We start from the raw sequence: 15,140 nt of genomic DNA, 5'->3' as shown, positions 1-15,140 counted from the left end.
GGTCAGCTTGGGGAAGCTGACCGCCTACCAACCTGGCCCGAGTAGGCACGCACAGGTTGCTCCCGCGCGCTACTCCGAGCAGGCCGTCGAGGGTGCCCACACACCCTTGACTCCGCGACGTGCCTTGCAGGCTCCCGCCGCCGCGTTTCGCGGAAGACTCACGTCCCCGTGTCTCGCGGCCAGTGGTGGTCGAGGAGGAGCACCGTGAGGTTTTAGTGGGTATTGGGATAATACTATCCAATTAGCAGAAAATGTTAAATTCTTAGGCATGATTCTCGATAAAAGACTGAACGGAATTGCCCATGCTGAACATGTCAGTAAAAAATGTGAAAACGGCATCAACGCTTTAAGAGCTGTGTCTGGTGTGTGGTGGCGTGCACACCCTTATACTCTCAAACTACTGTACAATGCCATTATCCGTAGTCACATTGACTACGGATTATTTGTTTTAGACCCCTTTAACAAAGTTGCTACTGAAAAACTCAATAGGATCCAATACAAATGCCTACGAATTATTATAGGTGCAATGAAGTCTTCTCCCACCAACGCACTGCAGGTTGAGTGTGTTGATCCTCCTTATCCTATCCGTCGCCAATTCCTGTCTGATCGGTTTGTTGGTAAAATGTTACAGCTGTCATCCCACCCTCTATGGTCCAAGCTATCTGATTTAGCGGACCTCATTCCTCCGGGCAGGCCCCTACCCTACTTGCTCAATAGTTTCCTGAAATTTACCTCTCTTCCTCATCCCTTGTCCTCTTCTCCGTCTAATCCTTAATTCAAAAATTAAAAAAATAAAATTTATATTATAAGATAATAAAATTATTGGTGAATTTTTTTGTCATGTTATTAAAATAAATCTATTAAATCATGATAATCCTTCTATAATATTAGGAAATCAAAAATGAAAAGGAACAGAACTTATTTTTATTAATATTGCAGAATTTATAATAATTGATAATAAATCATTAATAAATATTTTTATAAGAAATAAATTCAATAGGATAGAAAATAAAAAAATAATTGATGCAATAGATTGAGTTAAAAAATATTTTAAGGAAGCTTCTGAATTTAATAGATTATTGGGGGAAGAGATTAAGGGGATAAATCTAAGTAAATTAATTTCTAAGCCAATTCAGCATCCTAATCATGAATTTGATGAAATAGAAATTATAGTTCTGAAGAATAAAATAAATAAGAAAAATATTTTATTGGAATTATTAATTAATAAAATAAAAAATAAGAATAAAATATTCTAAAGATGAATTTAAATTCATTATAAAAAAAATATATTTTAGTGTAAAATGCACAATAATTTTTGAAATTATTAGATATAGTTTAATTCTATAAAATATAATAAAGGTAAAAAATTACATTATTTATCCTATCAGAATAATCCTTTTATCAGGCACTTTATTTTTAAAAAAAAGGGATTTCCTTTATATTTGGGGTATGAGCCCAAAAGCTTATTTTAGCTTTTTTTTATTTGTTAAGTAATACTTTTTGCGCCTTACGATAATTTCTTGCATAAGTCCTGCACTTTTAATGGTTGCCTGTAAGAGATCACTTGCAGTGATAAGGCCGCCATTGCACATGTTAATTTAAGTACCTATGTATCCTTCGTTTTCTTTTCTTTTCTATTTTTTTTTTCTGTGTAAATTTTATATATATATATATTTTTTCAATGCAATAAAGTATTATTATTATTTTTTTTTTAAATTAATTAATTATTATTTAATTAATATTATATTTATAATATAATTTTTTAAATAATTATTAATCGTTTATTATATATTTTAATTTTTAATATGAATATTATAAAAATAGGAGAAAGAAAAATATTAAAAATTTAATAATTAATATTAATATATATATACATTAATTAAATTTATTATTATATATATATATACGTCGGAGTTGGGTGGATTTCCCTCGCACATAGTTTTGAGTGCCCGGTCTACTGTGTGCTTTAGTAGATAATGTTGGCATGAGTAAACACAATTTGTGATATTACGAATTAATTACAACACCGTAATCAATACACAAGAAAGCAGCTACCGCTATCCCAGTAGGTAGATACACAACACGGAACGCGGGACAGTTTCTGTGTCGTCTGCACCGGCCGACTGCCAAACACAAAGTGAGTCGATGTCCGTCGGCCACGCTTCGACTCGCCCCTTCCATACCAATGCATAACACTAACTCTGTCGAGCGCCAATAGATGGCGCTGGCGTTCCGGAACCACATCAATACTACAAATTCCGACACGGCCATCCTGCTAGCACACGTCCTCGTGTGTTGGTTAGCCTAGAAGAAAAAGCTACAACAGTACCTCGTACCGCTCGGCCAACCTACATCAGAACCTTACCAACCAACTTCCAGAACCGTACACTAGAATTGTAATAGACGTACACTAGTAATTACACTAGTAATTGTATACCAGAACCTTATACCTGAACTGTATACCTGAACTGTGTACCTGAACTGTATACCTGAACCTTATACCTGAACCTTATACCTGAACAACTTGACCCTCGACACTAGATCAACTCGACACCAGATCAACTCGACACCAGATCAACTCGACACCAGATCAACTCGACACCAGATCAACTCGACACCAGATCAACTGGACACTACAATTTGACACCAATCTGGATCATAATTGTAACTAACCACTACACACAAATACCACAGCCATGTACCATCGACATCATAACCAAAACTTCACTTTACTTTACTTTACTTCACTTTACTTCAGCAACAAGTTACAACCAAATTAACAGAAACCTCCGAGTAAAGACCTCTAACGCCACAGCTCTCCAGCCGAACAGCAATCAAATTGCTCTCTCACATCTCAATACGCATATCAATCGAGTGGATCGCCCGTGTACGTCACCTCTGCGACAACACGCTACGGTCTCTGCAGACCACGACCTCAGTACGGTCGAAAACCTCTCAATACGCATATCCACCGCGTGGATAGCCCGTGTATGTCACACCTGCGACAACACGCTACGGTCTCTACAGACCACGACCTCCGCCAGAGTTAAACGCACACCGCGCACCCACGGACTACTTGAGTTGCCCCAAGAGATACCGATTTCTACCGGGCTACGACTACGAAATAACTACTGGTACGGTCGAACACATTACGGCCGATAGAACCATTTACTCGAGTCTCTTCAACTACTTAAGCTTGAACACCATCATATCATCAACAACATCATAAATTACACATTGATTTCGTCGGGTACATGACTTGCTGGCATTTTCCTCAACCTATCGTGAGCAAATTTGTACGTTACAAGACGTTTACAATTTACAGAACCAAAACTGACAACCTTAAATGAACCTTTAAATTTTGAATCGAATTTTTACACTTATTAACTTTACAATATTAACAATACGCCAACAGAAAACTTACTTACTTTCGTTTTTGTCATATCAAAACGGGACCTACCATATTCCGCACACTTCGTAATAATGTCTGATGCTACTTAACGAATTTCGTCAATGTCAACGACAGTCTATACCTCACTACTACACATAAATGATATAAATCAATGATACATACCAATGATACACATCAAAGATACACACCACAGATACACACCATTGACACACATTAACGACAAATCAATGATACACATCAATGACACATCAATGATACACACCACCGATACACATCAATGATAACGGTATCGTTATTTTATGAATTAAAATCTACCGGTTCATCGTACAATTTATCTCGAGTTGTACCCTCCTACAGATTCTTGCCACAACTTATTACCACCGCTAGTCTCAAACGTTGTCGACATGGACTTTAACACACTTCTGACGCGCTTTACCTGCCTGTTAGCACTGGGTAAGCCCGCCGCCGTAAGATGCCAACCTAAGTCTACTAGTGAAACCTACCACCAGTAAAACAATCTTCCCTGGTCAGCTATGATGCGAGTTGGAGCCCCAAACAAAGCCACAAGTCACCTCGTGAACACTCCAAGAGTCAATGCCTGCCGCACGAAACAAAAGAACACACTTCGCGAACGCGTCTGTCAGAATGAAAATGTACTCCTTATCGTTTCACCGCTGAGCCTATTCGCCACGTCTACACGAACCGTATTTTACGGCATCATTACCTTAGGGATTTGATGCAGGCCAGTTTGAACTCTTCCTGAGTGAGATTTCGCGACCCTACAAGTAACGCAGACATCCACAAATCCTCCAGCACACCATGACCGGAAACCAGCAAAAGTCAAAATGCTGTTCAATAGTCCCCTCAGCCTCGAGACGAACAACAGATTCAAAACTGACGGAAATAGGAAGCTAATCCGACGAACTGCTACTACTTAATCACAGTCTCTGGAGGCGATAGAGACCTGACTAGCCTCCACTTCAAAAGGAACACTTCACTAGGTTCAAAGAGAAACCAGCCCTTGTCACAGCTTCCAACACTGCATTAAGTCCTCCCATACTGGACCGCTAAATCGGTTGAGACAATGTCAATGTCAAAATGTCCTCAAAATACACCACCACGCAATCACGAACCAAATCACCCAACACGATCACAATTGTCTTCTGAAAAATCGAAATTGAATTCTTCAGACCAAAAGGCACAGTCAAGAATTCAAACTGCCCTTCAGCTGTTATGAAAGCAGTACTGTCTACAGAATTTTCGTTTACTGTGATCAAATGAAAACCGCTTGCGCTATAGAGTTTCAAAAAATAATTAGCACCCTGAAAACGTGAAGTTTGATCAGTAATTAATGGAAGCGGATAACTGTCAGGGTTGGTATTATTGTTAAGCTCACTATAGTCAATACAGATACGGTCTGAACCGTCATACTTCTTTACTAATAAAGCCGGACTTTCAAAAGGAGGACAGCTCGACCTAATGATATTCACGTGTAAACCTTCCTTTACTCTGTTGCGTATAACGCTACGTTCGTCCGGCGACATCCTATATGGACGCCGCTGTACTGTGCGATTCGAACCAACCCGGTCACTACCACCGGTCACTACCAGTAATATCAGCTGAGATATCAGTCAAAGTCAACTCACTCACACTATCGTTATTCACTGAATTTACATAAAGATTCCCGTCAAACAAAATGTCAGTTAGTTATGTTTACTGTACAATACACTACACTATACAACTGCACACTACAATACACTACAATACACTGATTTAAAATCTCGCGACAATAATATCCTAAGAGGGCAATCGTTAATACTACAAAACACAGAATTTGTTCGGTACTGTATACTCGTGTTTGACTAATACCGGTCATAGTATTAGTCAAACACGAGTTCCGTTTCAAATAACGAGGCCGTTTCAAATAACTATACTTCATCTAGAGTATTCAACTGCAACTCAGAATGCGAAGATCTTTGGGTAAAAATAAAAATATCTAGTGAGAAAGAACATGGTTTTATCAAAATCTGTGCGGTTTACCTACCACCGCCTCTTAATCTTAACTTGTTAGGGAAATTTATTGAGAGCACAAATCGAGTGATGGATGAGTGTATCACTAAATACACACTTATAGCAGGTGATTTTAATATGTCAAATGTTGTTTGGGAACTTCATAGCCCCAGCTCATATCTCCTGCCCTTAATTAACAGCAACAGTTCTATTCATAGTTTACTGTCAGACTTTATGGAATTATATAATTTTAAGCAATTCAATTATGTCAAAAATAATAATGATAAAATTCTAGACTTAGTGGTTTGTAACTCTGAAATAGTAAGTATTAAAAAATGCACTAATCCTATACGAAATGTTGACCCTCACCATCCACCATTAGAAATGTTAATCTCAATTTCCCCTGCCCACTATTCGCCTCATGTAAAAATACAAAAAAATAACTATTTTAAGGGTGATTATAATAAAATAACTAAAGCCCTGAGCGAGATTTCGTGGGAAGGTGAACTCCTAAAATATGATAATGTGAACGACATGATTAGCAGATTTCTATCATATTCTTTATGAAATAATACATCTTTATGTACCTAAGAGTAATAAGCACAACAATTATCATCCAGTTTGGTTTAACTCCTATCTTATATATTTATTGAAGCAAAAAAATAAGTTTCATACTAGATACAAGATTTATAATAATCCCCTAGACCTAATCGAATTTCAATATCTCCGAGATAACTGTGAAATACTGATAACAACGTGTTATGACAAATATATTCATACTCTGGAAAATCAAATTGGTACTGATTCTAAATATTTTTGGACTCACATTTCTAATAAACGTCGAAACTCCTCTAGGTACCCATCATCTATGTATTTGGGTAATAAGCATTCGAATGACCTGAGAGAATCTTGTAATCTATTTTCTGAGCACTTTTCCTGTGTTTTTAATCCTATAGTTGACATATGTGGTGATAATCTTGATTCACATCAGCAGTTATCTGAAGTGCCTAATATTTACATATCCCAGGAAACCATAATAAATAAAATAAAAAGACTTGATTTAAAACAGAGTTCTGGACCTGACAATATACCCCCTTTATTTCTATTTAATTGCGTTGACTTAATATCATTTCCATTGCATTTAATTTATAATGCTTCACTTGTGCAGGGACGGTTTCCAGATATATGGAAGGAAGCAAGAATAGTGCCGATTTTTAAAGATGGAAAAAAGGAACTTATATCTAACTACAGACCAATATCTATACTCTCAACTATGTCAAAGGTTTTTGAATCAATCGTTCACCCCTTCATATTTCATCATGTTAAAAACTTACTGCATCCACGTCAATATGGCTTTATACCTAAGAAATCTACTAATTCTAATTTGCTTAATTACGTCTCATATCTTATCGATTCAGTTGATAAAAACCTACAAGTAGACGTAATTTACACGGACTTCTCTAAGGCATTTGATAAGGTAGACCATGGTATTCTAGTTAGAAAATTATTAAGCTTTGGTATATCTGGTATCCTTCTTGATTGGTGCAAATCTTACCTCTCTAATCGTAATAGCAGAGTAGTGATACATGGTGAGAGCTCTGAGTCTTTTAGTGCTACTTCTGGGGTTCCGCAAGGCTCTAATTTGGGGCCTCTATTCTTTGTGCTATTCATTAATGATATAGCAGACATATTCGAAAATTGTCAGTTTTATTTGTTTGCTGATGACTTAAAAATTGCCAAAATTATAACACAAGAATCTGACGTGGTGGCCTTACAAGGCAATCTTGATAGACTCGTAAAATGGTGTGATTTAAATCGAATGGTCCTCAACCCAAGTAAATGTAGCTTCATAAGATTTTCGAGGAAGAAAAGACCTATTATGAGTGTTAACGCACACATCGTTAACACGATACACACGGCTACAACGCGGCGAGGGGAGCGGGCGGCGCGGCTCGACCACTGCGAGCGCGCCATTACTACTTTGACAGCATCACAAGATTACAACGCGATCGCACGCTTTTATTTTTATTTATTTGAAACCTAACCAGAAATATACCTATATAAAATACAGTCCGCTTTTTACTTATCTGGGCCTATCTATGGTCCTTCGCGTCCGTCTAATAGGTTATAGTAATTAAAATAACGTCGTGATCGTAAGCCACGCCACCACACAGCGCGTCCGGAATTCAGCTGAAGGTCATACAGCGGACATCGCAACAGCGAACGCAGCCTACGAGCATCTGGATGCCGCCGCCACACAAGCGTTGGCCACATCAATCGCTGAGGACGAAAAAAAGGGTTTGGTAGCAACAGTTACGTGAGTTCGACCAATTCATTCTATTAAAGTGCACATTCAGTGTCATCATACTCATTATCAAACATTTAGTGAACTTGCTTAATAGCCATCCATTCCCTTTCAAGCATTATACCGTCCATTACAATAAAAAATAAGCAATAATTTATACGTAACTAACTATTGCATCAGATTTTTTTTTCCAATTATAACCTACCTACATTTTACTTTTATAATTTTCTTGCCGATCTTTTCGAAATTTAATTCTTTCTTATCACCAATCATTTCTTTTCATTACTTTATTGCTTTCCAAAAAAAAAAAAATTTCTATGCTAAACAGCTTGCTTACGACAGCTTACATACATTGCTTACATACTTACAGCTTACATCGCCCTGTTCTCAGCGCATCGAGTTAGCCTCACACCGAGGGTAATTTGGTAAAGTTGCGTGATCATCACACTGTGCCTGCCACATTTGCTATCCAATTTAAGTATCGTTCAATTACCTACTTATCTAATTACATAATTTTCATAGAATTTCAATCATGACTGATTCTAACTCAGCCCAAACATCTAACAAGTTCGATGATTATGATTCTTCTCAACTCAATACATACAAAAAAAGGAGATCTAGTCATAAAGGAAAGGTCACAATTTTCAAAAATTATATTGAATCTTTATTAAAATACAATAAACCGTTGTCTGATTTAGATATTATACAATTAAATAATAGATTAGAGTCCTACAAGTCCCTTGCAATTGAATTTGATAAAAACCAAGCACTCATCGACGACATTATTGGGGTTTCAGATGAACAGCTGAAGGAACGGGAGCAATTTGAAATGGAATACCACTATCAACTTGCGCTCGGTATCCAGCTGCTACGAGACAATGAAACTGCTTGCGTCAACGGGTCTGTAGTACAAACTCCAACTGCAAGTGAATCAGCAACTAAAGCATTTATTAAATTACCCACCATTGACCTTCCACACTTCTCAGGGGAATATCAAAATTGGCTCGAGTACAGAGATACCTTTGAATCACTCATACACAAAAACAAATCAATAGATAATATTCAAAAGTTTCACTATTTGCGTGCATCTCTGCAAGGTGAGGCTTCAGAAGTTATTAAATCATTAGAAATGTCATCAGACAATTACCGGGTAGCATGGGAACTTATCACAGATAGGTACAACAACACTTCTCAACTAATACACAATCACCTTCACGCAATATTCACCATAAAAAACATTGAAAAGGAATCTGCAACATCACTCAGACAATTACTAGACACAGTAAACAAAAACCTCAGAGCACTTAATAATTTAGGCGAACCCACAGTAGATACAATGTTAATTTATCTTATTACCTCCAAATTAGACATCGCAACAATCAGATATTGGAATGAAACAATTAAAAAAATTACAAGGGATAAGCCTATATTTCAAGATTTAACAACATGTATTAGTGATCATTCCCTTCTTTTACAAAATATTGAAGACGCTAAAAACATACATAAATTAGATTTAAAACCGCAATCATCCAAATCAGACAATAAAGATAATAAACATTCTCGCATTCCTTGTCCCTTGTGTAAAGGTCACCATTATCTATACGCTTGTCCACAATTTAAACAAATGACAGTGGAAAAGAGGATAGAAAAGGTGTCCAAGTTTTCCAACTTCTGTGCGAACTGCTTGCATAACGGTCACGAAACAAAATCTTGTCGTGGCGGAGCATGTAAATACTGTCAACAGAAACATAACACTATGCTACACATACATAAGGAACCATCCAAGGACACTGCGCACACTACACTCGCTAGTAACAGTAATTCACAACACACCTCAGTTTTACTTTCCACCGCCGTAGTACAAGTCATCGCCAGTGATGGAAAACCACACTTGGCGAGAGCATTGCTGGACAGTGGAAGTACCTCCTGTTACATCACAAATAATCTGGGTACAAAGCTCAATCTCACTTTCGAACCCATTCGCGGTACAGTCTCAGGCATAAATCAACAACATACAAAAATTTTTCATCGCACAAATGTTATAATAAAATCATATAATAGTTCTTTCACAGCCAATTTGTCATGTTTGGTACTTGATACAATAGCACATTCATTACCTCACATGCGCATCGATCCACAAGGTTTAAATGTACCTAAGCATATAAAACTAGCCGACCCTCAGTTTTATGAACCCGCCCCAATTGACTTATTGCTAGGCGCCGACATATTCTGGCAAATAATTGGTAGGGGTCAGATTCATTTAGGTAAACAACAGCCTACACTACACGAAACTGAATTAGGCTGGTTAGTTTCAGGGTCAACAACAAACAACAACAAACACACAAACAGTTGTTTTTTTAATAACGACAATTCAGATCAGTTATCCCGCTTTTGGGAGTTAGATAGCTTATCTAATTCTCAAATCAACGAACCCTGCGATTCAGATGCTTGCGAAATCATTTTTAGTCAAACAACCACAAGACAAAGTGATGGCAGATTTGTTGTCACTATTCCATTCAAAAAATCACCTGAATGCTTGGGTGATTCATACTATCAAGCCAAAAAACGGTTTTATTCCGTAGAAAACCGTATGAATTCAGATTCTACACATAAACAACAGTACTCAAAATTCATAACAGAGTACATACAACTAGGTCACATGACTTTAAACAAACATTCACAGAAAAATAAATTCATTCATTCAGAACATAATAAATCAATCATACAATCAGGTGCAGACAGCACCAACACAAACATACAGCGCTCACCTGTGTACTACCTACCACATCATGGTATTATACGTGAGTCAAGCACCACAACAAAATTCAGATCAGTGTTCGATGGTTCCGCAAAAACATCCACAAAGCTATCGCTCAACGACATTCAGTTTGTAGGACCTGTTGTCCAAGACGATCTTATTTCTATACTCATACGCTTTCGTCAACATAGGTATATAATATCAGCTGATATAGAAAAAATGTTTCGCCAAATATCAGTGGTGGAACATCAGCGGCCCTTACAACAAATCGTATGGCGATACAATCCAACGGAACCCCTGCAGACATACACGCTCAACACTGTCACATATGGCACGGCATCGGCGCCGTACCTAGCAACACGCTGCATCAAACAAATAGGCCTAAATTGTCAAAACACACAAAATCATTCAGACAATTATGATCACAAACTGGTCTCCGAGATCATCTTGCATGATTTTTATTGTGATGACCTCTTGACGGGGACAGATGACGAGCCGGTACTATTAGAAATTGCTAATGGAGTTTTTTCCGAATTAAAGAAATATCAATTTCCACTTAGAAAATGGCTGTCTAACTGTCCGCCCGTTCTTGAAAAACTAGGTTTTAATGATTCAGACAACACAACAGTTAATCTTAGTTCTAACGACCCATCAAAAACATTAGGCATTTTATGGAACATTCACAGCGATACAATTTCATACACAGTACATTCAGAATTTGCATCACATAAGCAAATCACAAAACGCACAATTTTATCCACTATAGGTCATATTTTCGACCCACTAGGTCTCATTAGCCCTTGCATACTCGAGGCTAAATTACTAATGCAACAGATGTGGATAAATAACATCAGTTGGGACGGTGAAATACCGGTTTCAATACAACAACAATGGGCGAAGTTCGTAGAATCGTTATCTTTTATAAATCAATTAACTATTCCTCGGCGTGCATTCCGTGACTCGTCGCGCGATAACATTGAACTCCACATTTTTTGCGACGCGTCGCAACAGGCGTATGGTGCGTGCGTATACATACGTACCTACACATCAGACGGCAATATCAGTGTTCAATTGTTAATAGCCAAGGGACGGGTGGCTCCTTTAAAAGCACTTACCATACCGCGACTTGAATTATGTGCCGCGTTCACCGGTGTTCATTTAAGTATTAAAGTTTTAAACTCACTACGCAATATAAACAAGTGTAAGTGTTATTATTGGAGTGATTCGATAATTGTTTTATCCTGGATAAATTCACCTACACACAAACTACAAACATTCGTCAAACACAAAGTCACAGACATACTCAAACATACTGATCCACAGTCATGGTACTATGTACCAACCAAACAAAATCCAGCAGACATCATCACAAAGTGTACCAATGCACAACAATTACTTCACACACCTTTATGGTTTTCAGGACCTGACTTTTTAAGGAATGATGATAATCACAGCTGGCCTGAACAACCAGGGCATCTCAGCGTATCTGACCTTCCAGAAGTCCGGTCGCAAACACATCTCACGCACATAGATGTACTTAACAGTAATTCATTTGTTAACAAATACTCAAATTTCAACAAACTTACACGCATCGTAGCTTACATACTTCGATTCATACATCATTGCAAACATAAAAAACAATCATACAACAATAATTGCAGTACAAATAAACATCAACAGGTGTGTCAAATAGGTGACGTCATGCCCTTATCAACTAGTGAACTTAATATAGCTAGGTATCAGTTAGCAAAGATAGTACAATTAGATTTCTTTTCTGAGGAATATCAACTATTATTACATAACAAACAGTTATCTGCAACACATAAATTAAATTCACTTAATCCTTTCATAGGAGATAATCAACTCATTCGTGTGGGCGGAAGGTTAGCACAATCGCCATACAATTACGATCGAAAATTCCCTATCCTTCTACACCCAGCTCATCACATTACTAAAATCATATTCGCAACCTATCACATCACACTTTTACACGCTGGCCCACAACTGTTGTTGTCACACATACGTCAAGTTTTCTGGCCAATTTCTGGTCGCAACCTGGCTAGAAAAACTACACAATCATGTGTAACATGTAAAAGGTTTAAAGGAAAAACTGTAACACCTATCATGGGACAGTTACCTGAACAGAGACTGCACGCAAACTTTATATTTAGTGACGTAGGTGTTGACTACGCTGGGCCAATTATGATCAACAACCGTAAGGGGCGTGGAAGTGTGCTTATCAAATCTTACATTTGTGTTTTCGTCTGTTTTGTAGTCAAAGCGGTGCACTTGGAGTTGGTTACAGATCTGACGACAGAGTCTTACATAGCAGCAATTAACAGGTTCATTTCTCGCAGAGGTAAACCTAATAACATTTACTCAGATAATGGGAAAAATCTGGTGGGTGCTGCTCGTGTGATCACCAACTTTCTCAAAAATCACAGTGAGTCAATTTACAGTTGTGCTGCAGAACAAGGTGTGAACTTCCATTTCATTCCCCCATATACACCCCACTTTGGGGGTCTATGGGAGAGCACTGTTAAATCAGTAAAGCATCATCTCAAAAGAGTACTAGGGATGGCACACCTCACATATGAGGAAATGTACACATTACTAGTCCAAATAGAAGGCATTCTCAATTCGAGGCCTCTCACGCCTCTTTCATCCGATCCATCTGATCTCTCAGCCCTCACTCCTTTCCACTTTTTAATTGGTCGTACTCTAACTGTGCTACCTCATCCACGGATGTCCGACTGCGACCCGGCACGGCTGCCGCGGCATCAGCGGGTCGAACTTCTGCGCCAGCATTTTTGGAGACGCTTTAATAAGGAATATATTTCCCAGTTACACCAAAGGACGCGCTGGCATCGTTCACACGGCGCGCTCAGAGAAGGCTCGCTGGTCATCGTAAAGGACGAGGCGCTGCCGGTGGCACAATGGCCGCTGGGACGTATAATCAAGCTGCATCCGGGAGCTGACGGAGAGACTCGAGTAGCGGATATCAAGACAATGACCGGGACGATCAGAAGGGCTTTTCATAAGATATGCCCACTACAAGATAGACCATCGGACTGAACACGACGCATTCTTCTATCAGCTGTGCTGGCCTTTCCATGGTGGCCTGGGAATATGTTAACGCACACATCGTTAACACGATACACACGGCTACAACGCGGCGAGGGGAGCGGGCGGCGCGGCTCGACCACTGCGAGCGCGCCATTACTACTTTGACAGCATCACAAGATTACAACGCGATCGCACGCTTTTATTTTTATTTATTTGAAACCTAACCAGAAATATACCTATATAAAATACAGTCCGCTTTTTACTTATCTGGGCCTATCTAATGAGTTACTACCATATATCAGGTAAAAATCTTAATGTAACAGACTCTGTTAGGGACCTTGGCGTAATATTTGATAGTAAATTGAGATTTGAAGAGCACGTTAACACTATTGTGAAAGCTTCCCTCAAGTTACTCGGCTTCATTTTTAGGCAATCAAGGGATTTTAAAAATCCAGCAACAATTCTACGCCTTTACAATAGTTTAATTCGTAGTAAGCTTGAATACTGCTGCCAGGTGTGGTCTCCTGCTTACAGGAAGTATTCTGATAGGCTCGAAAGCGTTCAAAAAAGATTTATTAAATATTTAGTTTATAGGTTTAAGACTCTAAGTCATAGTGAACGATATGAAGACATAATTGGCAGCTTTAAATTGCAATTGCTTTCAAACCGTAGAGATCTCGTAGACATGAAGTTTCTACATAATTTATTCAAAGGAAAGATCGATGATAGTGAACTGTTGAGTAGATTTAATATTAAGATACCTCAGAGAGCCCCTCGCAACCCATGTCTGTTTTTCAAGACGGAAAGAACTAGAACGAACCTTGGACAAAATAGTCCCATTAATCGCATCTCTCGTTCATTTAATGAGTACTTGAAAGAAGATGTCACGTTAGACATTGGTTGTGACGGGCTCTCAGTTTTCTTAAGAAAATGCAACCATATACTCAATAAAGTTAATTTATAGAACTAATTGTGAATGATTTTAACTATTATGTAATATTAAGTAATCTTATATTTTTGTTATATAATTATTATTATTTTTTTCTATAGTGTAAATTAATCATTGTTATTATTGATGAATGATGTGTTCTCCTATAATCAGTTGTACATAATAGTATTAGTATATCCTAAGAATGTATGTAATGTAAACCAATATGTACGACAGTTGGAGATCCGTATAAATAAATAAATAAATAAATAAAATAAATAAATAAATAGTAACAACATTACTAAACCGTCGACCACTAAATGTAACAGAAAAACTTTCAACTAACGAGAATTTAGCACCAGAATCGTAAACAAAACAAAACAGTTCACCTTTTGTCTTGTACCCTACCCTTTGGAAATTGGACACTGCATACGTCCACACGCCGCTCCATCCACTCACCGTTCATCACGCGCTGCGCCGTCCCTGCTGCCATCGCTTGGCCCGCCGCCTTCGCTCGTACACCAGATGGCGATATGACCCGGTTTGCCACACTTGAAGCACACTAAAGGCCTCGCTGCCGGCTGCTGCACCGCTTGACTCAACGTTGAAGATACAGGTGTTCGTACCGTCGCATCGATAGGCTTGCTTCTGCATTCCGCTC

General features: G+C 38.2%; 1 protein-coding gene across 1 annotated transcript; it reads left to right on the top strand.

Annotated features, from left to right (window-relative positions):
• The first annotated feature begins 2,218 nt into the window (after nt 1–2,218).
• Nucleotides 2,219–13,560, top strand: LOC146526742 (uncharacterized). Its single transcript, XM_085206117.1, has 6 exons — nt 2,219–2,298; nt 2,816–2,988; nt 6,841–7,225; nt 7,581–7,739; nt 8,250–8,824; nt 9,239–13,560. The coding sequence occupies exons 1-6, from the start codon at nt 2,219–2,221 to the stop codon at nt 13,558–13,560; spliced, it is 5,694 nt and encodes a 1,897-aa protein (XP_085062243.1).
• The last annotated feature ends 1,580 nt before the right edge of the window (nt 13,561–15,140 follow it).

Source organism: Heliconius melpomene, chromosome 21 (genome assembly GCF_056956725.1).
Source record: "Heliconius melpomene rosina isolate 202511_hmr_F chromosome 21, ASM5695672v1, whole genome shotgun sequence".
NCBI lineage: Eukaryota > Metazoa > Arthropoda > Insecta > Lepidoptera > Nymphalidae > Heliconius > Heliconius melpomene.
Note: the sequence above shows the minus strand (reverse complement) of the source record. Positions and strands in the feature narration are given on the sequence as shown.

Excerpts from the sequence above, each read along its gene's own strand:
- LOC146526742 (XM_085206117.1), top strand. The coding sequence starts at position 2,219 with ATGGCGCTGGCGTTCCGGAACCACATCAATACTACAAATTCCGACACG. Across the intron at positions 7,740-8,249 it reads GGTTTGGTAGCAACAGTTAC|AATTTCAATCATGACTGATT; the intron begins GTGAGTTCGACC and ends TAATTTTCATAG. Across the intron at positions 8,825-9,238 it reads TTTGCGTGCATCTCTGCAAG|ATTTAAAACCGCAATCATCC; the intron begins GTGAGGCTTCAG and ends TACATAAATTAG.